Source organism: Anser brachyrhynchus (genome assembly GCF_964034855.1).
Source record: "Anser brachyrhynchus genome assembly, chromosome: 1".
Taxonomy (NCBI): domain Eukaryota; kingdom Metazoa; phylum Chordata; class Aves; order Anseriformes; family Anatidae; genus Anser; species Anser brachyrhynchus.
In genome coordinates this window covers 63424714-63452106 of record NC_137694.1, presented here as the reverse complement: position 1 = coordinate 63452106, position 27393 = coordinate 63424714, and the positions used below count along the sequence as shown (strand labels likewise).

Below are 27393 nucleotides of genomic sequence, written 5' to 3'. Positions count from 1 at the left end.
TTTCAGCCAACATTATTTGGAGAATTTGACCTGAATCCACATATATCAAAAATATGTGGATCCACAGTCAATCAAAAATAACTCCTTTTCATGGAGAAAAGGTTCACCTGAAATTCCCCCAGTTCTCTCTACCATGTGTAAAGCAGGAAAATGACTGTGAAGGGGAAGCACCTTTCTCCAGAGCTTCATGCTATTCTGCCTTTTCCACAATCTTTTATAGATTGTTTTTCCTAAGGAAACCCCAATTTTTTCCTCTCAGGTTAATTCCTACTCTTTCAAGAGGATTTACCACTTGCAATTTTTAACACCGCATGTATTATCCTTTCAAAATCAGCACAACAACATAATTTAATATTTTCATTAATAGGGAATGTTTTCTAAAGATTACGCGGTGCCCAGGAGACTGTTCTGCAGAATTCTGGAGGTTAATCTGTCCCATGAACAAGCTGTAGGCCTGTAAGTTCCCCTTCCCCCTTCGGTGAGAACACAGAAAATGACAACAAATGATGTGAATGCACTTATCCTATCAGTAGGAAAAATATTCAAATATAAATTAAATTGAAATGAAAATACTCAGAATAGAAATGTATTCTGATGTGAAAATAATTGTAACATTTTAGAAATAAAGCCCTCCAAAAAAAACCCTATTATTTTCTCTGTAGCATCTTCTAGCTTCATTTTCTGAAAAGTTATACAAGAAAAATGTGCAAGAGACAAGCTTCCAAAGTTTTATGTATAAGAGAAGAAAATATGATCTCTAGAAGAACTAGAAACGTTCCATGATTCTTACAAAGGACTACATACCTGTGGCAGTACAGAACTCTGCAGTTACCTTCCTTTACTTCCTTTATTTTAAGCACAAGAAAAACTCCCTGTCCAACTCCCTGTGTAGATTTTATGTCTATTATTTATTTTTTGAAAGTAACATCAATAGAAGTATCTGATGAGGAATACACAATGTACAGAAAACTACAGGTTAGATTCTTCCATAGGCAAATCCATTATTTTTAACCCTGCATAATGACTGCAAGTATCTGACCTAAATATTTATCTACTAAACCCACATCCATTTTTTTGAATGTTTATTAAAGAAGGAAAGATTAAGGTAAGCAGAGCAGAGAAAGAAAGCCCAAGAGACAATATTAGTCTTTGCTCACCTATATCATTTTGCAGAGAGGTGTTGCGAGACAAGTTCCTGAGCAGTGAGACTGCTGTCTTCTTTACTGTCGGGTGGCTTACATGCAGCATAGTTCGAATACTTGGAAGGCCATTTGCTTTCCGAACAACAGTCTGGGCCACTGCAAACGGCATCTGTTATAAGGTACACGGCAATAATATGTCATTATGATGAATGTATAGCCTCATAAATAACAGCAGTAGGTTCTCTGCCTCATCTTAAGTATATTTAAATTACTTTAGATCTGATGGTATGTATGAGTTGCAACAGAAGACAAGGTGATATAAACAAAGTTTCAAGCCCTCTGTCTCCCACATGCTCTTTGGCCAGTTCCTACGCCAAAACATGACAGAGGTCATCAGTTTCTTCACCATGAAAGTGATGTGTGGCTGTGTCAAAGACTTCCTCTCCCCATGGGACTGATTACGATCCAGAAAACCCCTCTTTCACATTTTTAGCATCGACTCATCCCTCGCTGTGCAATGAATTAGCAAATTCCATACACAGACAGAGTGAAAAGAAGTAATCCCTATATTTGCCAAGCAGGAAATATCTGCAGTGCTGGTTATGACTTTCTCTTCAATGTTCTTTGATTTCATTGACAGTGTTTGGGAATCAGCGGCTTGTCAGTGGTTATCTGAGCTTGGTGCTGTGAGCGTTGCATTGCAACCCTATACTCTATGCATTTACATTAAGAAGGGAATGACAGGAAAAAGAAAAAAGCTGACTTACTGGTCCAGTGCCAGCTGTGAGGTTCTGAAGAGCTCCCAGGGATGCTTCCTGGGTATAGTTTCTGGTACTCTTTGCTATTAAAGACAGATATATCCTAATCAGTGTCGAATGCCAGAGTGATTCCACACCTCTGGGATTGCTCCTTTCCTCAGGTAGTGGGGTGTCCTGCTGCTTCTAAACATGTAAACAGATCAAGCTGTTAGAACCAGTGACTTTATATGACATAAAGCATCACAATCTAAACTAGCAATTTTGTAACTCCATGACCACATGATTTTGCAGAACTTACTACGGACTACTTTTGTCATGAAAATGAAAGTGAACATTAATGTGACACAGATATTTATTGGCAACTTGTACAACTTCAATATTTAACTGTACTGACTATTCCATCCAAAAAGAGGAGATAGATAGAGAAGTTGCTTTGCATGTCTAGCTGTTGACATTGGTGGCTGAGCTGAAGGAGAAAGAGAAATAGCATGCTAGAGCTCTACTGTGGATGGAACAGGGGAAGGAGGAATACGATCTAGCAAAAATAATGGATGGGGGAGGGTCATCAGTCCTTTTCTTTCCCTTTCTCCCTCCCCAATACCTATTTTTCTCTCCAATAATTCCCAGCTACCAGAATATTTGAGATCCGTAACACATAGCATCAGAAGAAGAGGCCCAAAAGCCAGCAAGCCATGGAGCTGGCAAGCAACCTTGTGCTGGTTTCACTGCTGAAACTGCCACAATGCCCAGTCATTGGTAGGACACTTGCACAGTTCCTGTAATTGGTACAGATACCATTTAGATCCATCAGAAGGGATGAAACTGACTGACAGTATCCCTTAACTAAGGAAACTGTGAATTGCTTTGTCACCTGTACCTTTAGCAACTGAACATGATAATGGGTGTTTGGAAAGGCTATTGATAAATTTACATTTTTGGGGTGAGTCACACTACTGGATACATCACCAACAGAGAAGCAACCTAAGTAGATCACAGCCTTATTCTCCAGTTGTTACAACTGATTAACCAAATGAGATGTAATGAAACATGTGCTTTACCTCTTTCACTTTTCTGCTCCGTGTTCCAAAACAGCCCGGTGTTCTGTCATGGGTAGGGATATTTCTTCTTTGGATATAGATGCTCTGGGCACAGCTCTCAGGGAGCTCTACCTCTAGTTGGTATGAAAGATTGTGAAGAATGCACACACAATTCTCTGTGGCCTAAAATAGCAAAAGAATAGAAATCTTGAAAGCTTTGGCATGTATTGAAAGGGCATGTGTAGACATGGGAAGAACTTTCATTTTTGGATCTTAAACAATTAGCTGCAGATCTTCTAATGGCTTACAGAAGAGCTCGTCTTCATGCCAGTGATCCTCAAGACTGTATTTACACCAAGAAATTAAACATGTCCTGGGATGTTCCTGAGCGCTGAGGCCAACTGGCACACAGGGCTTGTGATCAGAGCAGGGTGCATGCCTGCTGGAAATGGTCCTGACACATTATAATTCTTGAATGTACCTGGGAATTGTTAGGACGTGCTATTTGGCACAGACCAGAAGTGTGCCAAGGAACGTCTAGGAACTTAAGAGCAAAGATGATCACGTACACACCCAGCCACAATGTCAGCAAAAAGAAAACTTAGTGTCTCACCCAAGGATACAGCACTTTTCTGTGGTAGATTTTTTTTTTTTCCCCAAATTAGATGAGCCTTTCTGGCCATAGCTAAGGTCAAGTTGACAATTTCTGAGTGATGAGTTTAGTGGCAAATAGTTTTATTACCATTTCCTCCTTTTTTGAAAGTGAAAAGGGAATGAGTGGTTTTAAGACAAAATGCAACAGGGAGCTATTGGCACAAGGATTACGTGCTGGATTCTCCCTGGAGCTAATGGCACTGAATACAGGGAGATGGAAAAGCTCAAGTAACTAATCCTAGGAAAGAGCTGTAAATATACAGTAATTAATGCTGTACAGCACAAGTTATAGCAGGCATGCCCGAAGTGCCTCACAGGCTACGGTTAACCTCCTCAGCGACTGATGGTCTTTTCACCTAACGTCACCCAGCTGAAAGACAAACATTTAGTCTAAGCGATGTTCTGGGCTCAGCTGCAGTCAGTGGTGGGAGGAAGAGAACGAGAGGAACTGGCTTCTGGAGGTGACCCAGTCCTTGCAGTTACTGGCTTAGGCAGAATGAATAACTTCTAAAAAAAGTAGGAAAACGAACCCCATTCTAAATGATGCAAGCTCCTAAATTACACTACCAGTCAGATTTAGGTTCTTCATTTCCTAAGGGGTATGTAGCACTAAATATACAGGAAAGTGCCCAGATTAATTTTTTAAAACTTCTAGCTAGCTAGCTCCCTTAGACAACTAAAAAGGTAATATCTAAATCTTTAAAAGTTTCTAGTTCTCTGTGGTGATTCTGAAAACTGTTTTCCCACAGCTAAGCTATGTTATTCTTTTACACAGTAGGATAAAAAACACTTTTAAAAGCTTCTTTCTGAACCTTCATCTCTGGTAGTTCTAAAAGCTTTGGAAATAAGTACAAGCTTGGCAGCTACATCACAGCTGTTTCTGAATACCGGTTTCTGAACAAAAAAATTGCTCTCTCTGTGATTTCCCCTAGGAAAAGACCTTCCATCTTGAAGAATACCTTGTCATTAGGCTCGTGGTCTGCAATAGCTCCTTGAATGTAATACACAAGAGAATCAATCAAGCCGTCACAGTCTCTCATCCTTTGCCTTCCTTCTGGGCCAGCAGAGCTCATGTTTCTGTGCAGGAAGGAATACATCGGTAAGAAGAGATTTAGGCAAAGATATTTCCTTGTGCCCCTCTGATAAACTATTCCAGATAAATCTTAAAATACTGAAGTTAAGGATAACTGCTTTTTTCTTCTGCAGAACTGTGAAATAGTATGAGCCTCTAAGTAAAACTTCTACTTTAGTGGATTCCCAGATGATAACAAATAACTAAGAAAAACAAGCTGTTTGGATGGATAAGGTACAACCTGACTCAAATCTCCATCTTGTTGAACTGATCTTTTTAAGCAACCTAGTTCAGTGGGAGGTGTCCCTGCCCATGGCAGGGGGCTTGGAAGTAGGCGATCTTTAAGGTCCCTTCCAACCCAAACCATTCTATGATTTTCCAAACAAATTGGACTTTTTTTTCTTTTTTTTTTTCCCCGTTATTCCATTTTTAGGTATTTATATGTATATGTGGGACATCAGCTATGTCAAACTATCAGAGGAAATGTACCTACAAAAAATGTCCATGCATACAAATGTCCTTTAGCATTTACCTAAACCCAACCAACTCTTGAACACCCGTCAATAGACACACGTTCTCAGTGTTTTAGCAACATCCACACATTAACAGTTAAAGCTCTGGAAAACAGAGAACAGACATTTCTTTATATCCTAAACTCACTCTTGTGCCTGTAAATGAACCATAGAATAAAGGCACCTTTTCTCAACTTAAAGATAACTGATTTCAGTTAAGGACCAGGTTCACACAGCAACCCATGTGCTCTTAGAGGGGAGGGGAAGGCAGCCGAGCCTGCAGGGAGAGCTCGGGGTGAGTGCCCGCACGATGCATCCCAAGGGAGCTGCAATCGCTGCCAGCTGAGCAGCATGGGAATACCAACGCTTCTGCTCCAGCTGGTGGGAGATTCCCTTCTCTGCTTCCCCCTGACCCTCAGAGGCACTGAAGAGCAGCCAAGCACCTTTCCTTTTGCTGTGCTGCATCGTGTCCTTCTGGTGCACAGCAGACGCATTACCACATGGCTAGCAGTATGTGTTTCCCCTTGCCTGCAGAAAAAGACATATGGGAAGGATGGGGAAGGGCATGTCTTCTGGAGAGTTTCTCATGGCATATTGTCTGATTCTCTGCCAAATGCTTGCTTGCCCACCTCTGTGGAGATACCAAGGTCCTCAAGGTCCAGTTAATAGTTTCTCTGTCCCACTAAAACACTCTCAGTGCAATGCCTCCACTGCCCCTGCACCACTCTCTGTGCTCCTGCACAGCTTTCAGAAGAGCAAATGTGCAGGGGCAAGGAAGAGTTAAAAACACACTGCACTCTGCTGCTTCCCAGCTTTCCAGAGCAGCCTTCTGCCTGCTTGCACCTCAGCAGACGAAGCTGAAGCCTCCAGAAACTGCTCGGCCCGAGCGAGGGAAATGCCAGATGCCTTCTGCAGATGCCTTCTGCTGTTGCACCGCAGTGGCTCGAGCATGCCTGTGCACACTTTCTGCCTCCTCCAGGCTCACAGAAAACCGCTGCTTGCCCTGCTTTCTGCTGAATTTTCCTGTGCTTTGTGGTAACCCGAGTGCAGCTTGAAAATGAACGATGAAAGTGATTTAAAAACCCTTGAAAAGCCCAAGGACACGTTTCCTGTATGAAGTTTGGCTCTAAATAAGCTTCTGATTTTCGGGGAAGTAGCAACACTTACAGTTTTGAGGTATAATTATTTTTACAACTGAACGCCCTCTGAATTATGGAATGCTGCAATTGTAAATCTAGGCCTCATTATTTTGGACTCCTGCTGCTCTGCTGGCCAAAAGGCTGCACGCTGTATCACATTCCTGCTTCTTTGTTTGAAATAACATTAAATATGGCCCAGTGTTAGCATCTATCACAAACAAGAGGGTCATGTACTTTAAATATTTGCAGGGAGTTTATTTTACACACTTACTTTAACCACTGGGAATTACAACAGTTTAAAATGTTATTAATGACAAAGCCAGGAAGGCACAGCTTTAAATTTTCCTGTGGCTTACTACTGTAAAATGCATGTGATTTTAAATACTGCCAATGCAGTTCTGTCCCCCCAGACCCTGGCAGGTACATCTTTAGGTTAAATGTAAATGTGTTTTAATTTTAGTTTTACTTTAGGGCATGCTGTTAATAATGTCCCTATTTATAAGTTCATTCATGTTCTCATGGAATTATATATCACAGAATTAATATTCAGGTTCCTCTATAAGGCATCACTTTGGAATTTAATTTTACCTATATATGTCACATTTGAGACATGTCACGCTTCAGTGAGTTTATGGTTATGCTGACAGAAATGTACATGCTACAGCCCTTCTAGTGCATAGCAAAAATAGTTTCTGAGGTACACGGACTAAAAATACCATTAAAAGATAAGTGTGGAATTTCCCACACCAAAGACACTTCTGCTGATATAGCACTTCATCTTGTCACAGTACGTTATTCTAAAAATCACTGAAGTTTACACAGCTGTGATCACACTGAATGGCTGTAAAAGGAAGAGCCATCACTCTGCCTTGTTTCTAGCGTGACTGTGGTGTGGCACACAGCTTCATAGATCAGGAAGCAGAGAAAAGAGTATGAAGCTGAGGCACTGTCCTGCTCTGCAAAGGAAATGCATTCCTGAACCGTTTCCTTAAGTAGCTGATCCTCAACTGTTTATCCAGCCAGAGACAACACTATGTGTACCTGTGTGTGTGCACACATATATGGCCACTCCATTCTCCATCTCCTTTTCTCTCCTTATTACCACAACATGGATCGGGAAGGGAAGACCTCATACTCTACCACTTGTCCAACTACAGTTGGAACCATTTTGCTCTGAATAAGGTCAGATTTGGTTCTCAAGGCAATGGGTTGGCAACTAAAGTTTTTTTTTTTTTTTTCCCTATTGAAATGCTGGGAAATTCCAGGAAGAAAATGTTATTAGACTGGGGGGGAAAAAAATGTTTCTGAGAAGCATCACATAAGAATCAATCGCCAATATAAAAAAAAATCATTTTGAAACAATGGCAGCATTTTGCTTAGCAAATTGCAAAACTGACTTCATCCTGCCTTCCCAAGATTTATGTCTCCTGACAACTGTAGCACCACTCTCTGAGCTCAGGAGTTGGACTTTCTTGTAGTGGAGCTCCTGAAGGCCTTGAAATGTCCATCACTTGGGCAATTGCCATGGTTGAACTGGCCCAGAATTTCAGCTCCTGGCAACCTCATGGTGAGACTCCAGGGCTACCTAGAAATCTTCAAGCCTGTTATGCAAGTTTGTTTTACTTGCATATCATCAGAATTATACCGAAACAAATACATCTGTGGAAAAAAGAATCAGCTGGAGTCAAGATCAACAGTCTTGTCGAAAACCTCTTCTGCTACACAATTCCTGATACTTCTGCCCTGCATCAGTACTGAACGGTTGGGAAGATGCAGCATTAGACAGATTGCTGCTTGCAGGGACGCCCTCCTTTGAGAGATTTAGAGCTTAAGCTTTGATATCATCTAGCCATTACAAATATCTGACTTCTGGCATGCTCATATATGCTAATCCTGGTGACATGCCCAAACAATACTGCATGCTAAAGTGGATGCATGTCACTACCTACATGCCTCGTTCATCTCACACTGAATTTGCTGCTTCTATTTTCTCCTGCACATGTGTATGGTAGAACTATATCTGTGTCTGAAGTAGGCATTAACCCTTATTCCAGTGACATTTATGGAGGATCAGCTAATTCCATGTCAGGGAAAATTTTATGCTCCGAGTGAGGTAAGTACAAAGAATTGTAACATAGTAAAATCAAGCATGATTTTGATAGAAGCTGAATGATAATATATGTTCAGTTACACTGCAAATTTAACCAAACAAAAGGGATGCTTCCTTTAAGCTAGCACTGAGTCACATTCTGGCAGACAACGTTGGAAAAGGTTTTTGCACTGCTGTGAATGATCCATACTACTGATAAGAAGAAGGCTTTTGCTCCTGGGACTCATTCTGCCAAAACTGGTAATTTGAATTTAACTCAATTATGTGACAACAATTTCCTGAAATAGTTCAGGAAATTGTATTCACTTCATGCCTTATACAATTCAAAAATGCAACGGGGAGGGAAAGGAATTCAGGGATCTACACAGTAATGCTAGGCTGCAAGCTGCTGGCTGGAAATAACAAAATTCCTTTCAGGAATGGGGGGAGCAGACAGACCAAAGAGTAGACAAGAGAAGATAAGAACAGATGGAAATAAACTTAAAGGAATGGCTATGCTATGCAAAAAGCCTAGGTTCAAAGACTTGTTATCATTAGTCATTTGTTTTACAACCTCGGTTAGAAGCTCCCATTACAAACTTGATCTGCCATTACACTTTTCAACCATCATTAAGAGCTTTTGCCTTACTTATCTCCAGATAAAATGGAACTGGATGGTTATGCAGCCTTCTTGTCTGAAGTGCAATGATACTACTTCCTCAGACAACAGCTTTCCACTGTCTTTAAGAGTCCCCGTGTAATATAAAATAAAGCTGGGACAGACAACAGGTGAAGAGCAGTGATGCAAAACAAACTGTAGTTGTGATCGTTAGCTCTTAAAAAAATGTTTTGCAGGAATAATTGTGACCAGCAAACATAACTTTTGGAAAGATCAGCCCTCCAAGGCAACACCCAGGACAATGCTCCCTTTAGCTGCTTCAGCAGAACAATCACTTTCTGTCCCTGAGTAACACAAACATCTTACATTCTCGAACTTTGGGAACAGGTATTTCAAGGTAAAAGTGTACCAAGATCATTATCAGCATTCACAGTAAAATATACAGTCTTCTGCTAAGCTTTCCTTTTAATTCACAGGAAAAGTCACGCCAGAAATTCAGTTACGTATAAATAATATTTAAACCCATATATTCTGCATCTTACTTTTCAGACTTTGAGTAGGAGTATGGAGGAGGAGGCTAAGTATCTCCAGAATACATGGCCAATCCATTTCTAGTGGAACTGGAGACAGAACTGTTATGCATACTACTTTCAGGCCAAAAAAGAGTGACTGTCTCTTTAAAATCCAACAAGAGTTGTCTTGTCTGCAAAACGTCCACACTACTCCCCTCCATAGTTTAATATGCCTGTTTATTTATTTGGCTTTTTGTCAGGCAACCAGTGAAGTCTTTTGATTTGGTTTACTCTGCCTGCTCAGGGCACAGTGCTTTTCTAATCGCATTTCAGAACTGAACAATACTGTTATTTATTCTAACTGCTAATGCAAAACTGTGTGGTGTACACTGCTACATTTTGCTCTTTAAAGTTTTGTGCCCTGCAGTTTCCTTAAAACTGTCAGAAGCAAAACTTTAGGACAAATAGCAGATCTTAGAGAATGGGATTAACAAATCCTTCCAACATTAGACTGCCTTATCAGTGAGTGCATGCACAGACCCAGGCAGCTGATGTTCAGAATTCAACAATATTTCTTGCAGTTACCGGTTAGCAGAATGGGGAGTGTTCTGGTTGTTCACTCGTTCCAGCAGTAGTATCTGCAATATCATCTGCTAGATGGGGATTCACTTTCCCTCTTGACACTATGTTAAAGAGAGCTTTATTTTACTAGCTGTTAATTGTGTGGCACAGTGCCTACACCCATGTTAGATGACAGTGTTGGATTTGTACTGTGGCTGTCTCTGTCAGTCAATGGTTATATGCAAATTTTTTAAAAGAAGTTTTGGCATCCTTCTGTACCTAAGCACTGTACAATGCATAATATATCGTACTTCAAAGTACTATTTTTATTCTGTAATAGAAGCTGCAGGCTATAGACCTTATCAACATGCACAACAAACATGTTAGTATTACAAAAAGGAAGACTAATTACAGATTTATATTCTGGCACATATCTACACTTAAAACATCTTTATTACTAGCATCATTCCTTCAATGCACAGGTTTTCTTTTTATTTTGTGGTGTGCTGTTCTTAGTTTTCAGAGCTTCTTTGTGCAAAGATTTTTTTTAAGCAGCACATAAGTTAGGAATATAGTTGGTGATACTTTGGGAGGTGTGTTAATTTCCATTAAAGAGAAGCAAACTGATTCATGCTAAAAATCTTGTATTTTTTGGCCTGTGCAAAAATGACAAACCTCATTAAAAACTATTCTCTGCTAGGAAGTATGTTGGCAATCCAACAGATCAACTTTAACTGTGAATTTTCAAGACCTTGTTCTCCTCTCAGTTATCATTTTCAGTGCTCAAGCATTTAAAGATGACAAGGACAAGCATATGGACATCATATTTTTAAATAGGCAATGTATCTTTGGGAAAAGGTCAGTTTGAGAGACTTTTCAATTAAGGCTGCAGAACCAACTGCAGCTTTGAATTAGCCCCACTCACTTTCTGTACACAGTAAGGTACGTTCAGAATCCACTTTTATTTGATTTAAAACAACCCAGCTACTGCTACTCCTTATTTGTCACATACCAAGTCATATCAAGTTGCTTCAATAAGCTCAGAAAGAGTAATACCATACTCAAATTATGAATAACTCTGTGTCCCCATACACTGGCTTGCTGAGAAGAGATGGTTCCTGAATCCAAATGCAGGAGCAAGTAGCACTATCACGAGTGGTACATCTGACAGCCAGACTGTTCTCTGTACATATGCAGCTCAGATTAATTCACACGAAAAAAGACGATCTGCTTCATTTCAGAGACAACACCACTAGTCAGAAAGATTTTATTATGGCTAGTTAATGTTTCTCTGTATTTGTTTTTGAGCTATCAGAAAAAATAAAAGTTAATTATTAAAACACAGTACAAATTCATCTAATACAGCTAGACCTGTTCTGCTGTGGGACATGTTAGCAGAACAGATAGATATGTGTAAGGCAAAACTGGGCAGCTTCCCAGCCTCTAAATTCCAAACTTAATACCTTTTACTTTTCTCATAAAAGTTTAAAACTTAGGCCTTGCCTTGACTCTCATATTATTATTCATTACTTTATTCAAACTATGGCCTTTCAGGTAATCCAAAGACATGTCTCTGATACTCACGTTTGTATTTACGTAATGTACAATCACTTTGAACTCACAAAAAAGACAAAGGGCCACAGTTTAATAGATTGTTATTTTAAAAGGCGTATCCTGTTTTAAAGATGTGACTTTTATACTGCAGTAATTTAGGGGTGGGTCTATTGAGGCCTTTTGTACTCTGTTTCTCTGTACTAGCTGCAGTGTTCATGAGGCTGTTACCTGGTTGCAGCAGTAGATGCACACTTGTAAATCTATTCATCAACCCCAGGCAGCCTGGCCTTCATTTAGTTAAAGTTGTGAAAAAAGCTAAACGTGACTTATTTTGATTCAAAAATGACTAAAACCTAATTTAGCCATTTTCTAATCAGCATAACCACAGGCTGTGATACATTGAAGTACGCGTCTTTGGCAGTAGTTGAAAACCGAACACTCCTCTGTACTTCTTTGTTCCATGTCCCCTTTCCAAGTCCTCTATTTAGATAAGAAACAATTATGGCTAGAGACTAACTTTTACTGTGTACTTAGCCAAAGGATCTTTGAAGATGGTACTGAATATAACTGTTAGGTGTGGTTTATATGCCACATATAAAAAAAAGAGTGACTTGGCTGCTGCTGAGCTTGTTCTGCTTACTACCCAAAGGACTGCTCCCATTCCTGGTACAGCAGGTAAGACTCAGCAGGCATTACAGCAGGTCTCAGAGGTGAGCAGAACTTACCCAGCATAAATGGCATAATCACTGTTGTCCCATTAATATCTAATGTTGCTGTAAATGAAAATGACTTGCTCAGTCTCTGGAAAGAAAATTCCAGGTACACAAGCAATTCAGTTGTCCCACTGATGGTCCAATGACAGCACAATTAATCCTCCATGTATGTTAGTCTTACAGTAGCCCAAAAGGAAGCGATAGGGCTATTCAACACTGAAGTGTAATAGGGAAAAATTGTAAGAGAAAGCTGCCTGCCCTCTTTGTGGTTTTTATAGGAAATACTAATGCTCCTGGCTGTCTACAGTTAGTGACCCACTGTAAATGACGTTACCCACTGCTTGAATAAAACACATGACAGCAAATTTCTCTTGAGGCTTTAAAAGTCCCCATTAGAGGCTTTAAAAGTTATCCACCAGAGCAGTGGTCTCTAAAGTGGAGTGCAAAAAGAAAATATTTTTAGACCATTAATAATTAAAATAATATTAAAAAATAGCATTAATTCTGTCTTTATTTTTTATTTTTTTACTTCCTATTGTTGAGTACATTTTATAATGTACATAATGTATTAGCACAGTAGTAAGCGTATATAATTTATAAATAAATATACATATACTGGGGAGTGTGCTCAGCAGTTTTTTACTGATATGGGTGTGTAATCAAAAAAATTTGGAGACCAGTTCATTAAAGTCCTAAAATAACTTTAAATGGTTCCCAGAGGCTTAAAATTTCTTTTAAGTTACTGTTAGGTTTTCTCAAATGCTAATTTGTAGTACCATTCCTACAACTTTTTAAAAAAGCTTTTTTATTACTACTATCATCATCAGCCAGGAGCTGATTTCATACATCATATCAACAACTGTTATTCAGGAAAGATCTCTCTGACTTCAATGCAGCTATGCACTGCAACTAGGGCTCTGATTACTATCTTCTGTTATGGGTATAAATAGCCTGCGGAGTACCTATCAGATCAATACAGAGGAACCTCACAAAGAAAGTTGTTTTTACTGTAGCAAGCAGTAATTCTTCTGGTTTGACACAAAGTACATGAAGCATTTCAAAATATGATCTGTATGCAAACCCTTCTCTTGGTGCCATCACAGTTCAAAGCAAGCAAGAAAGAAAGTGTGTAGGCCTGTTTTAGCACCACTATTATTTTGGGTACTTGTAGACTGAGTGCTCACCTCAGGCATCCTGTGGCATTGTAGAAGATATCAGGGTCAGACAGAACACTTGACTTTGGGTAATCTCGATCTGGCCAGCCAGAGCAAGGGATGAGAACAGCTTCCGTCAAGGTCTGAAGGGCTTCTTTAACCAACAGATGCTTCAGCTGGTCATTGGAGGACAAATTCCACAATAAACCTGCAATATCCAAAATAAAATCAGAGTGGCAAAAGACTCCCCCAAAGTTTGCAAGATGTAATCTCAAACTCCTTTAAGTTAATCAGTGAAGGAGCCTGTCTGGCTCTCGACATCCTCAAGAGGAGCAGAAGAGGGTGATAAGAGCTCACCAGCCACCACGACACAACACCACACAACACCCCACCACGTGTGATTGCACACTGCTCAGTCTTTAGAGTCACCAGTGAGAGTTGAGAGGCTTTTTTCTTATTTTCTCTCATGAGATAAGCACTTTGGCATTCAGCCATACACGGACTAAATGAACATACTCTTCCTTTATCTTCAACTAGTGCAATTAGCCATATTATGTCAAACAATCACTAAAGTGACAAATAAAAGAATCTGAACTACACTGTGGAGTTTCTCTGTCCAAAAAAAAAAACTGAACTTTTTGGATTGAACATTTTTAAAGTCTGAAATTGGTGCCTATTGGTTCATGTCTTCTTTCTAGGATTATGGAAAAAGGAGGCAAAAAATAGTGAATGTACAACGAATTTGATTTTCTGTGTCCTCTCATTGAGCAGATAAATGACAGAGCTTTTAGGCATATGTACATGACTGGAGAGCACAGCAAAAGTTGTACCTTAACACTGAAGAAAGAAACAAGTAGCTCTGAATGTTCACTATTGCATTATTTACTGTAATTTTGACCACCTCCCCCAGCTGTGTCAGTTTCACAAAGAAAACACTTCCTAATATAAAACTCTCCTTTCTGAGGACGCAGGTAGTTGTTTGACACAGGGAAAAGTGTTTATACCTTCATGGCTGTGTACTACAACTCTAAGAGTGAACCGGTGTGACAGGACTTTGATCTGAGGATGTGGAAATGGCACCAAAACAAAGGGTGCATTTATCTGTGTAATTAAAGTCAGTTATCTATATAGTCCTTCCAATGCCTGACCAAGAAGTGCAGTTTTCCATGGCTCTGCATGCCCATTGCTAATTTGCAGCTATCATCTTCTCAGTCATCAAGCAACACAAGTGAAACAGAGCTAACACCCAACGCCTGTGATCATTTACACATCTCCAGGGAGGAAATCGTCCCATCTAGATGCCTGGCAGGACTAGTTGTGCTTCCAAGTACCAACAACACACCGGAGAATAAACTTGCAGAGGGGGGTAGACGGGAGGCACAGGAAGTGAGTTTACAGGTCTTTGGAAACCTGCTGGAAGATGGGAGATGCCCATTACCAAGTTTCTCTAACACCTGAAGGCAAAATTCCTCATAAGAGAGAAAAGTGTTAACCACTGGTTGGCTGTCACTGTCCAGACAATTGTCACTAAACAAATTGTTAAGTAACACTACATACCTTGTCTACTCACATGTACAAACACTGAAACAAATCTCAAATATGATATTGTGAAATTGGTTAGCTCTGCTTCTGTTCTATACCAATAGATGAAAAATCTTTTTAACGAAGTCTTCCCTAGACACGTATTTTCACTACAAAGGCATTCATTGTTTCCCCCCCTTGCTGCTCTAAGTTTCATAGACCTCCTCCTCCAAACACTGGCAGGGTATTAGCGAATGTTCCTTTCATCAGTTCACAACAAAAAAAAATGTTTCTTTTGTATCTCCTTACACTTTGAATTTAATTACAGCTATTGTGAGCAATAATAAAATCAAAACAAAAGCCAGCCAGAAGCAGCCCATTCCTTCTTCTTGGATCAGCTCTTCAACCTCTGAATTAGGGGATAAAAGGAAGAATGTACTTTCCTGAGGGATAAGTAAGGCTTACAGGAAATCAGACGAGCAGTCCAAAGGGCATTGGTAATGGAAGCACGTTAAGACAGAACTGCATAAATCCATGGGCACAAGGACAGAATATCGTATTAAAAGGCACAAGTGCATTTTGAATTACAGACAGATACCTAGAATAGAGGTCAGAATTGTCAGAACAGGATTTGAATGCTGTTCACGTTGTAAATTTTTTGACATAAATCCTACCTATACCCACAGGCTCTATCTCATTGGGGTCAGAAGAATTCTCTCGGTGGCATTCTGTATTTGAATGGATTTGTTCAATTTAGAAAATGTCTTTAAGAGTGGGCCCTTTCCTTGCAGCTATATGCTATAATGTATTCATAGTGGCATATTTTCCCCTTAGATGGTTATTTGGCAAAATGGGTGGGGTCTCCTTAAAATTTATATTTCTTTCTATGACAGTTCTGTTTGTGCAGCAATCTTCCCTGCAGAAAGAATTTTCTTTTATTTCTTTGATTTACGCTGCATGATAACAAGATCAAGAGGTTAGATACTCTCTAGAAGCTCATCTGGCTTACCTTCAAAAGCTAATCTTTTTCTTTTTTTCCTTTTTTTTTTTTTTCATGCCACAACCATTTTCCTTTCTGTTCCTCAGTGTGCTCACTAAACACTACAAAACATCACTCCTGTCTTGGCTCCTGCACTGTCTCAAAGTGACATCCTCTACCACTGTTCAGGAGTATCCACATTCCTTTCCTAAAACACATACAAGAAGTTTGTATGTCAAATAAAGGACAAAGCCTATGGCTCCTTCACTTTAGTCTCATTAACCCTATAAGCACAGACATTGCACAGAGAAACCTAGCAGCCATTTTCTGCATGTGTGCATTAGGTAAACAGGTCCATGGTAGTTTTCAGACCACTGTCATAAGCACACAGCCACTTTGGTGGGGACACTGGTTTCATGCTTTTTGTGCATTCTTCTGGAAGGCACAGACTGTGTGGCAGGACACAGCACTTGCTAAAATCAGCATTTACCTCTGTACATTTCATTGCTTTCAGTCTTTTCACAGGACGATACAAACCTCACTGCATGACTATGCTCAGTCTGTTCTCGGCCTAAGTGCTGGCTTACAATTGCATTTCTGGTGTTCAAACTGGAGCAAACACAAAGGGAAGAGCAGCTGCAGGTTCTTATTTGTGGTGGAGTCAACACAAGGGAGTCACATTTTTGACATTGAGGGAGCTTTCCCCTACTTTCCTGTTATTCCTGTGGGCTTCTTAGCTCCTCTCTTCACTGTGGGAAAGAAAAGGGAGAGCCAGGCCGGAAGAAAACACAGACCTTCAAAATACTCTGTGAGATATACAACATACGATATGGCTTAATATTAGGCACGGTTCATCGGTACTAACTGTGCTGCTGCTAATTAGCCACTGACCTTAAAGATAAGCTCAGATATACTTTTCTCACATGCACAAGTACTACGATCATGTTTCTGAGAGGTAATGAAGAACTGTTTAAGAACGTAAACATCTTCTCTCCAAAAACGTCTTTATCATCACGTATTTTTGTCAGGTGGAATGCTTTGGTACAAGGCTTCCTACAGAGCAGCAGAAACAAAAAGCTTTCCTCTGTTGAGCTTAGACATCTTTATTGATGAGTGTCACATGCTTTCACTTCGGGGACAGGAGTCTCTCACAGGAGTGCAGCGTGTTATCACCAGGTACTGATCTCTTATGGGGGAAGACATGCAGCTAGCTATCTTACCACACTTTTGGAAGTCTCTAATTTACAGGCAACTAACAAGTATGATATGGAAAGACAGGCACCCTTCTCTTGCTGAAGAGGTGGAATTCCTGATTCTGCATTAACCTTTTCCTGGAAGTATGTTGTTACAATACTCCATTGCAATTGCATGCATAGCTATGGTATTCCTCTAGGCCTGAAGGAAGCCAAAGGCAATGAAAAAGGAGGAACAAAATTGTAGGTGAGACACCAATCATTCAGGGAAACTTGCTCCGTGGGGTTTAACCATTTTGGTAGAAAGGCATTCAGAAGTTTGCACTGCACTTGGAAAAGCCTTATGACGCAGCCCCTACAGGACAGTAATTCCACTGTTTCCTAGATATCATTGTACATGCCAAGAGCATCTGGAAGTACCAACCTCAGTAAGCACACACTAACAGTGATTGCCTGCTTTCTGCCTGCAGCCTGCTCCTTGCCTGCCTTGTGTGGGCTGGGAAAGAAATGTGGCTGGAAGCAAGGTTAATATTCTCAGAGAAAATCAATCAACAAGGCTGTCCTGTGCCCTGTGGGCTCCTCACAACTTGCTAGTGAGCAAGAAGAATTCCTCAAGTGATGGCAGAAAATCTGCTGTAGAGACATTTTCACCAAGGAACCCAGTGTTCTTCCTCCTGACTGCACATTTGGTCTTGAAATTATGCAATACTCCTTTTGTCCTTAATTTTTAAAGCCATCACCTGCAGCTGATAGACATGAAATAACATCAGAATATTTTGCCTTATGCCAACTACAACAACTTGCTCAATATTGCCTAGATGTTTTCTTAGTGTCTTCTATACTTCATAAATAAATGTTCAGTGACAGCAGTAATTCCAGAAAAAAGGTGACTCTTCATCGGTTTTCGCACTACTGAAGGGGAAGACAATATCCACAGTACCCATATCTGTACATGTCCTCCTGCATAAACAGGCAAATCTCGTATCAGAATTGCTAGCAAAAAAATGAACAAAGTTTTCTGGCCACTGTGCCACCATTTTCACTGCTTGCCTCACTGGTGCGTAAATGCACCAAAAGACAACACACTATGCAATAATTTATTTAATGATTATTAAATTAATGCAGATTCAGTTCTGCATCTGATGAACGTGAAAAACTTCAAGACATTTTAATGTTGCAGAGTTGTAGAACTGAGCCAAAAGAGCCAACAATACAAAGCTTTGTTCTCCAGCTTAGGGAGCACAGTATTTTAAATACTTAAAAGAATGCAGAACTACAGAAGGTCTCAACATGCCTTTGCTTCAAGGCAGGGCTGCTTGACACCTTCTGTATCTTTGTAAGCACTGCTATTTTAATAGCTTCTGTTGCTGATGTCTTTAAAGAACACTTGAAATAAATCTCCATTCATTTATTCATAAGGTTTTCTTCCATTTGTAAAATATAAACCTGTTCTTCCTTTGCATGCTAACTAAAATGAATGTGGGTCACCAGCAACTGGCTTCCGAGTGATACACTATGATCAGACAGCATTGCAGGGACGAAGTGGTGGGCATTTCTTAACTGGCTGCCTCAAAGCCAATGGGGTGGTAACCACAGGTTTCTTGTGAGAAATGGTGGCCTTTTACTCCCAGCATTCCTTCCATTGCACTGATGTACGACAAAACATGTAATATGGAGGTTTTGATCCAAAGGGCTCTTCCTCCAAGATCACAATGGGCCACACTCATTTTTAGAAGTTCATCAAGGAAGTGGAACAAAAAGGATGAGAACCTAATCCCCACAAAAACTGAATCAAGAAAGCAGGTCACTCCACTGACTGTATCATATCATCTTTACGAAAAAATGGATGTTCTCCATGAATTCTCTCCCTTGCACACAGAAAGGATGCACAGTGTTTCTGTGGCAGGGTTTTCTGCTTTTCACTCATCTGAGAAGATGGGCTCTGGGGTGTAAATTGCTAGCAGTGAGTGAGCTCAAAGTAGAAATGTGTGGCTGTAGGGTTTGTGGGAAGCAGGGCACCTGCATTCTATACCTGGCACCTGACAGTTCTGGGGGACAGACCCAGCACAGTCTCCAACAAGGAGCTTGCAGCAGCACAGTGAGGGCTGAGCTGCAGTGGAAGTAGTGGGCAATAATTATGGTCCCCTGCACCTCTGGGACTGCTCAGAGCAGCGTTCATCAATATGGTCTGGAAGAATTTGCTGTTTAGAGGTTTACTTTCTTCTCTGGAATATCAAGACCTTTAAGGTTCCCGTAAACATATAGACCTATGTCACTTCTAAAGAAGCTTTAAGAGGAAAAGTTGCAGTTCCTACTCTCTTCCTGCTGTCTTACACACAGACTGGTATTGGGTCTGAGGACCTTGGAATTTCACTGTAAGAGAAGAGTTTAAAAAAGGTAACAATGCTCTTTTATTTAGTCACTAAACACTGGAGTAAGTAAACAATCAGGCACCTCACACGGAAAGCCTGTGCACTACTTAAAGCACTTCACGCTTGAAGGCACAGAAGGCTACCTGTTATTTGCTTTTTAGTTTCCACATCCTTGGTGTATTGAAGTAAATGGAGCAAGACTGGGATCCCTTTCTGCTCTGACACTTCCAGTTTGTTGTCATTGTCCTCAAACACCAAGTTTCTCAAAGCACCGCATGCTGCCCGCTGAATGTCCTCGTTCTGAATGTCGAGAAGCTGTAAAAGTCTGGGGATACCACCAAGTGAGAAAACCTGTGAGGAAGAGAAAATGCAGCAGAGAATAGTTAGGTACTGAGAATGACAAAATCCACTCCCTCTTCCCCTTGCCAAAATTTTATTGTTGTAGGGCCTTTTTCATTTGCTCGTTTGAAACACTTGAAGTACAGATCATTAATCATTTGGACATGAATGTTAACTTCTGGGCTTTCATATGAGTCATAGTTCAAATCCACACCTAAGGGAGGCATCATGTTTTAGTAATTAATGCAAGAGAATGAAACTAGCTGTCTTCCAGCTCTGCCACAGATTTGTACTCGCTGACAAGACATTTGATTGCTCTGTATTTTAGCTTCTGCGTTGGTGAGATGTATATTTGAGATTTAACTCTGGAACATTCATTAACTGCTTTGAGATTTCTGGATGTAACATGTTCCTGATGTGCCAGACTGTATCTTTTTCTCGAGAGCCAGGCTGGTGGAAAAGATAATACTTTTCCCTGTTAACTTCTGTGCATGTGGTGACTATATGTTAAGCAAGAATACAGTTTACTTGGTACTTATCTGTGGCATACTGAGAAAAAAATAGAGAACTTCAAAATATAAACCATTAAACATTGTAAGCTAGTCAACTACTGAACCACCCACGTTTAACAAAGACTACTCTTCAGTGTCTAATTTTTAGAAAATGAAATTCTGGCCCCAAATGAATGAAGAATTAAGAAGATGTTATTTTACAACAGATGTATGGAAACAAATAGTTTCCAAGTTTTATGTGTTGTGACAAATGATGAATGCAAGATGAGCTGCGATGTGGTATAATCAAGCCTCGGCTCATTTAGGAGTGAGATTACAATAGAAAATATCTTACATTCATGTACAATTGAGGATGGTTTCCTCCAACATCTAAAAATGCCATATGGTTTTGAAGACAAACTCATCCTTGTGTAGAAGTGACAGCACATGAAAGACTTAGACATCTGATATAACTGTTTTGAGCACTCCAGAGCCCAATGATAAAAAGAATTTGATATGACCAACAGTTGTTGGGAACCAGAAGAAATGAACTGCAACAAAGCCTTTTGCCCTTTGTACCCCAGCAAACTACACTGCATGTCTGCCTGTCCTCTGATTCCGCTGTACAAAAGGCAGTTTCTTGCTGCTGTTGCCCCGTTGACCTGATCTTCCCTACATTCATTCAAAAACACCTAGATTCTAACAGAAGGAAATACAGAAATCTATATCTGAAGGTAAGCAGAGATTAGAACACTCTGAAGGCAAAGGCACATTTTATTACAGTAGATAAGCCTGTTTGACACCAATAACTTACGGTTCTTTTATTTGTTTCTTTGTTTTTAATTCAAACATTTATGCAGACTTACTGTCAGTAATTTTAAGTGAGTTGTAGCTCTCGTAAAACAGGTGTTGTTAGTTGGACCCCATGTGCAGAGGAGCTTTACAAAAGCTATTGATTGGTCTGTCTAAATTTTCATTGGTAGACAAAATCCACCAAAACACTGTAAGACCACATGTTCAAAAGAAAAAAGAAAAGCCACTAGACTATCACGTAATGGGGAACAAAGCGTTAGGAGGCAGAGAAAAGGAATGCACACTGAATGGCTAAAAATGGCAAATAACGCAAACAAAGAAAGGTCTGATGGGCACCAAATAGAGAGGCTCAGCTAGGATACGTGGGATAGACAGGAAGACAGAAGAAGGCTTCAGGCTGACTGGTTCAGTTTGAACATTTTTACTCCTCTGCCTGTTTTTCAGGGAAGCTGCCTGAGACAGGTTTGAATAATAAACCACCTTCACACATTCAGTTCTGAAGCTCTGTCCTCAAACTAAAGTTAAAGCTGCTAATTATACAGATGTTCTTTCCAAAACAGAGTTTGACCTACAGTGAAGTACGCTAAAACTACTAAAGGACTGAGTGATGTCTGGTTGTCACCGAACTGGACTGCATATACATGAATACAGAGTTGAGACTGAAATTACATATAAGTAATACTGAGCAAATCATGAAATAAAGCAAGTGTAAGATATTTTTTAAATGGTTAAAGTAAAATAAACAGCTGCTGTACACATGAATATACAGAACTATCAGTCAAATGAACCATGATTCTGTTTAACAGTGAAATTTAAAGAAAAATGAAGAAGAGAATATTTTTAATATGCCCTTTCAAAAAACTTTTAAGAGTTTGACCTGTTTGATCAATCTATACAATATATAAATGTATTTGTACAGTCCTAGCAAGCTCCTATCAGTTTGCCTCATCCATATCCTGTTTTAACACATTTGTGTGGTCCTAGCAAACCCTGAAGCTTGGATAATTTTGCAGGGTACTCCCAGACTTCCCATTTCTGGGATATTTCTGCACCAATAGTGTATGCATGCCAGTCAAAAATGAGAGATGAGAGCAATTATATTGATAAAAAGTTCAGACTCTACGACTTATAAAGGCTGAAAGAATTATGTTCATTTAGCCTGCAAAAGAGTAGGCTTGAGCAGGTATACATTTAGCAGCCTCAACACACATGAAAAATCATTATAAAAGGGACTGAAAAATTGACATTTTTTTCCATATCCATCAAGACAAAATAGAAACTAATGAACTTGGTTTGCAAAAGGAAGATTTAATTATACTTTAACTGAGTAGTAAAGTTTCTTGATTGTCTAAGGAAGCTTGTGCGTATTTTTTTTTATTTTTTATTTTTAAAAAGGTCAGAAACATCTGCAATTACAAATAGTTTGGGTGAATTCTTGATGTCCTTTCTTCCTCTACATTTCCATGTTTCCTATCACAAAATGCTAAAACCCAAACTTCGGCTAGCATAGACCAGTGCTACTCTACAGACCTAAATAATCTGCAGCAAAAGGCATCAGCATATTTTAGGGAAAATATTCAACATCAGTATCCTACATGGTTTCCTGGAATGCATTTTTTCATGTTGGTAAACAGTGCCATATAGTACGGTTATTTGCTCTACCTGATGGAAGCTTGTATAAAAAAATCACCTACTTTTCTTCTGGCTTCTGCTTTCTGGAAACACTCATGCTGTATGAAAGTCACTGCAGCAAGAATCCTAGGTATTGACTGTGTATTTTCACTCTTCAATATGCTCACTGCATGCTCCAGAGTCATCTCCCCTTCTGGGCTCCTTAAAAGTATAATTGAAGAAAATATAGTGAAGAAAGACTGTAGAAAATCATCATTTATCCTGTGAATTTTCTTGTAATACCACACTGTTCATATTTTTCAATTAGCTTTACTTAGAAAATTATTATCTTACTAGTAGAAGAAAATATTATAAAACCTTTAAGAGAAGTTAATATTCTGGGAGAAGAGAAAATCATAAATTGAATTGTTGCAGCAATAAGAGGTTGTGGACAAAACGAGACATTCTTGAAATTATAAAAACAACATGGAACCATTAGCAGCTGAAGGGCTGCAATCACCTTGAGTAAATTAAGTACATCGCCTGTGGTAGGATTAAAAATATGCATGGCCATTTTCTTTCTAACTGCCTGCATGTTTGCTTGAATAATAATTGTGCTAGACCATATCAAAAACTGGAAAGAAAGATCACCACACCCATTTTTTTTTCCTAGTAGAGGGAACGAAACACTTCATGGCACAATCAGGTGCATTAACTCTGGGATAACCTGGGTGGTTACGTTCCCCAGCCTTTTTACTTACTGTTGGTTTCAAACACTCCCCACCCTGAGGAGGGAGGAAAAAGAAAAGGAAAGGAAAAAAAAAGTGTGTGTGGGGACACAAAACCACACCTATTCTATTTATTTTTTTAACTAAATAAATTTGTACAACCAGATCACAGTCTGGCCAGACAGGGAATAGAGGGCAGTTTGTGAACCACAGTGAGGGTAGCCATCTTCGTCATCCTGATTCACTTGAATCAGAATGGTTTTCATGAGAATCGTTTCAGCAAGTACATCTAAAATTTGAAATTTTGATACAATTACTTTCTTTGGTAAACAGGTGGTTGGGAAACACATTTGCTTAAATTGTTTTTTTTTCTTTTAACTAAGATGGAATGTTAAATAATACATGATGTTCAGATTAGTGAAGTTCAAATAAGAAATGTTTTAATATTGAGAAAAGAACCACATGTAAAGCATGTGTTTGTGCACTGTACCAGGAGCCACTAAGTTCTTCAGCTCTGAGGCCATCTCAATGATGGACTGGCAAGAACAAAAGAGCCTGGAAGCACAGGCTTGCCCAGAACAGGCTGTGGAGAGGCAAGGTAGAGACAAGCTGGCAGAAATCAGGCAGATCTCTCACAGAGAATCCTGGTACAAATGCACTGAAATCAGACCAAAATATCTGTGATGAACTCATGACCTCTGAGACAAAAAAGGATGTTGTTAGATTTTTTTTTTTCTTCTAGCTATCCTGTAAATCACAAGGCAAAAGACAATTAGTATGGCTGTAAGGAGAGTAAAGAGATGAAGATGCACCTGCTCCAAATTAAGTTCTGCTCCAGTACCCTGAGGTTTCCACCTGACTTTACATTTCCATTCAGTGTAAATCATTTTATTTCCTGTCTTCTCCCCTCCCCTGAATTGGCGTTTTGAGCAAATATGCTGCATATATGGATGCTGAAGCATACTTGTGCAAGACAAAGGTGAAATGAAGTGGACAGTGCGCTGAGGATGTCAATGGGGAAGTTAAGTCAAATTGCAATTATACAGAACAACAGTTGCTATTTGTAGCGCTCTGGGCTCTGTTCTGGCAGTGCTTAGGGCTTTCAGATTTTGAGTTTACTTTAGCCCTGAGTTAAAACAAAGTAGCTACTAAGTTACTTTCATTGCAAGTGGGATGTACTGACCAGAAACTTACTTCAAGATCTTGAACAATGAGTATGGAAACAAAAAACAGATCATATTTCTCGTTCTTAGTCTCTCTTAAGGGGAACAGAAAAACAGGCTTTTCCAGCATGGGTTTTAGCCAGGTTTCTTAAATCAACAAGGCTTTTGTGAGCATGTTACATATGTGTGCACGCCTTCCTCCCTGCAAGTTAGTGTAGTAACTTCGGAGACCTTTTAACAATTTTGGCCACCTTCTATGTAGTGGCAGACATCTCTTACGCGTTAAGTTGTGAGTCATTTCACCAGGCAAATAAAGACTCTATCCATGCACTTTCTAAGGTCAAGAGAGCTGCATGAGCTGATCCCTGATGGGATATCAGAGAATACGTGGGAACTCAGCCTCAGGATGCCAGGGACGTACTAGAGTAGTAGAGGCCCACCAGCAGTCACCAGCCTGACAGACTGAGAAAAATGCATCTATGGCCAGAGACCAAATTTCTAAGTGCTGGATGTGCAGAACTGCACAGAGACTGACAGCAGCCCAAAATCCACCAGTATCATCCCTTCAAGGCTGATACTCCTTCATGAGTAGTAACCAAAATCTTTCCCTCATGTTGTACGCTGCCGTACTAGGACTGCTCTCGTTGGATGAAAAACAACATTTGTTCTCACTAAAGTTTTATCAGACAGTAAATGAGGATGCAATATAATCTTTGACCCTCAATGGTATTCAACAAGTTACAGCACTCCAACTTCAGTTGAAATAGAATTTGATGTATTTACTCCATTCTATCCTCAAAATATTTACAGGCAAACCTAAAAGCCACATGGCTAATGAGCATGTGTATTGATGACAAACAAAAGGATATTCAAGCAATGATTGTTAAAAAAGAATGATTTGACCAGTTGTAGCTTCATCTTAATTTCCAGAATATAAGCTTTTCAAAATATACTGTGTTTTCTGATCATTTTGTGACAGTCCTCAGCCCATTTAGAGGTCTGGCATTGTAAGCTGTTTCTCAGATAGCTTCAGGTGGTATCCCTCTCTTTCCTTTGATATATGGATGCTTTTAACTGCTTCACTCTACCAGAAGATTCAGAGATAGCATCTCTATATTGTTTTTTTTTTCTACTTTGATTTCATAGCATGAATTATTCTTCTACAGAAAGTTTGCAAATACATTTATATAATTTTAAATTCTATACAGAACTAGTCCAATATTTCTCTTTAACCTTACTAAACTATTTAGCATGCTCTTAATTATTAAACCTTAACCTTGAAAAGTCCTAAACTGTTATTTGTATTAGAAGTACAAATTTCTGGAAAAATCAAATTACTTTGAAAATGGGCTTATCTTTATTGTCCCTTCCATTATTAAGGGAGCAACAAATAAGGGAGCAATCTATCACATAGTACAACTCTGAAATCAAAGAGAATGGGAAATGATAAGAAATGCAAAAGTCTTTACTAACATCTTAGACGGAGAAGTCTTGCTGGAAGAAACTGTATGTCTGGTGATATGATGGACTTAAGTGAAATAGCTCTAATTTGACAGCTGTGTGTACGCCAAAGCAAAATTTGGTTTATTATGTTTTAAACACTTAATTCGACATTCAATTGTGCAGTAGTGAGATGTGGATGAACCGGAATGTACTGTAACCAAAATAGGACTTCTACATCAAGCCCTTCCAGTGATGAGAATTACAAGGGGACTTACTAAATATGTATTTTAGACATCAGAAAAGAGTAATAATCTATGTGGATATCATGAACAATTATATAAGCAAATGTAACAAATACTGATTTCAGTCAGCTAAAATAACTATAGTCCCTTCCTCATCATTTAAGAATCTAGTGGTCCAAATCTCTTGGGGAATTATCTCACATGTCAATTTTCACCAGCTGTTATATTTTAAAGAAACTTTTTAAAACTTTGGGTAGACCAATGAGCTCCTTGCTCCCCCCTCAAAAAAATCTAGCTATGAATCCAAAGTAGAACCTAGTTTATTTGAAAATCTAAAGATATGTGCAAGTAAATTAAATGGTCAGAAGTACTGAGATAAATGAAATGTGTTGACATTTGCAAAAGGAACTTTAGAAGCTTTCATAGTACTTCCAATCATTTTCTTTTGTAACTTCCAGCAAAAGCTGAACTGAAAAACTGTCACTTAAGGAGTTACACTGCCAAAGAGATTTCCAATAGGTTACAAATCTTTCACCTGGAGTTCAGCACTTTCCCAAGCAAGCCACCTGCACAATGACTGAAGATAGATGTTTACATCTGAAGGTGTGAAAAACACTTTGGTTGACATCTGTGCAGGCAGACAACTAGATGCCAATGACTGCACCTGCAGAAGAACCAAAATTGCTTCTACACGTGATCGAATATCAAAATAGCTGTCTGTGGCTCAGAAACACACTAAGGAATCTGCTGGAGCCCCTACCACTGGGGCTAACAAAACCTCAAAATATGGTTCCCTTGTTCACGAGAGGCTTTGGGGTCCTGAAATTCAGAGCAATTTATATTTGTTCTAAGGATGAATGTTCTAAGGAAGAAATTTCTGCTTATGTTTTAATGAAGTTTGTCAAAACAAAAAAGTTTCCTTGGAACCATGAAAGTTTCAACTGAAGGTTGTCAATCTGCCAAAAGCCGAATTGCAAAATAT

The 27393-nt window shown here is 39.4% G+C and overlaps 1 protein-coding gene across 1 annotated transcript in view; it reads right to left on the bottom strand.

The window, feature by feature from the left end:
- Positions 1-27393, bottom strand: part of PKP2 (plakophilin 2) — a 44698-nt gene that overhangs the window by 5546 nt on the left and 11759 nt on the right. The window contains exons 4-10 of the mRNA XM_080552077.1: positions 22919-23057; positions 19725-19932; positions 13547-13724; positions 4551-4668; positions 2959-3120; positions 1910-2083; positions 1158-1311 (exon numbers count right to left, since the gene is read on the bottom strand). Coding sequence (XP_080408203.1) covers positions 1158-1311; positions 1910-2083; positions 2959-3120; positions 4551-4668; positions 13547-13724; positions 19725-19932; positions 22919-23057 — 1133 coding nt within the window. The remainder of the gene's footprint in view (positions 1-1157; positions 1312-1909; positions 2084-2958; positions 3121-4550; positions 4669-13546; positions 13725-19724; positions 19933-22918; positions 23058-27393) is intronic.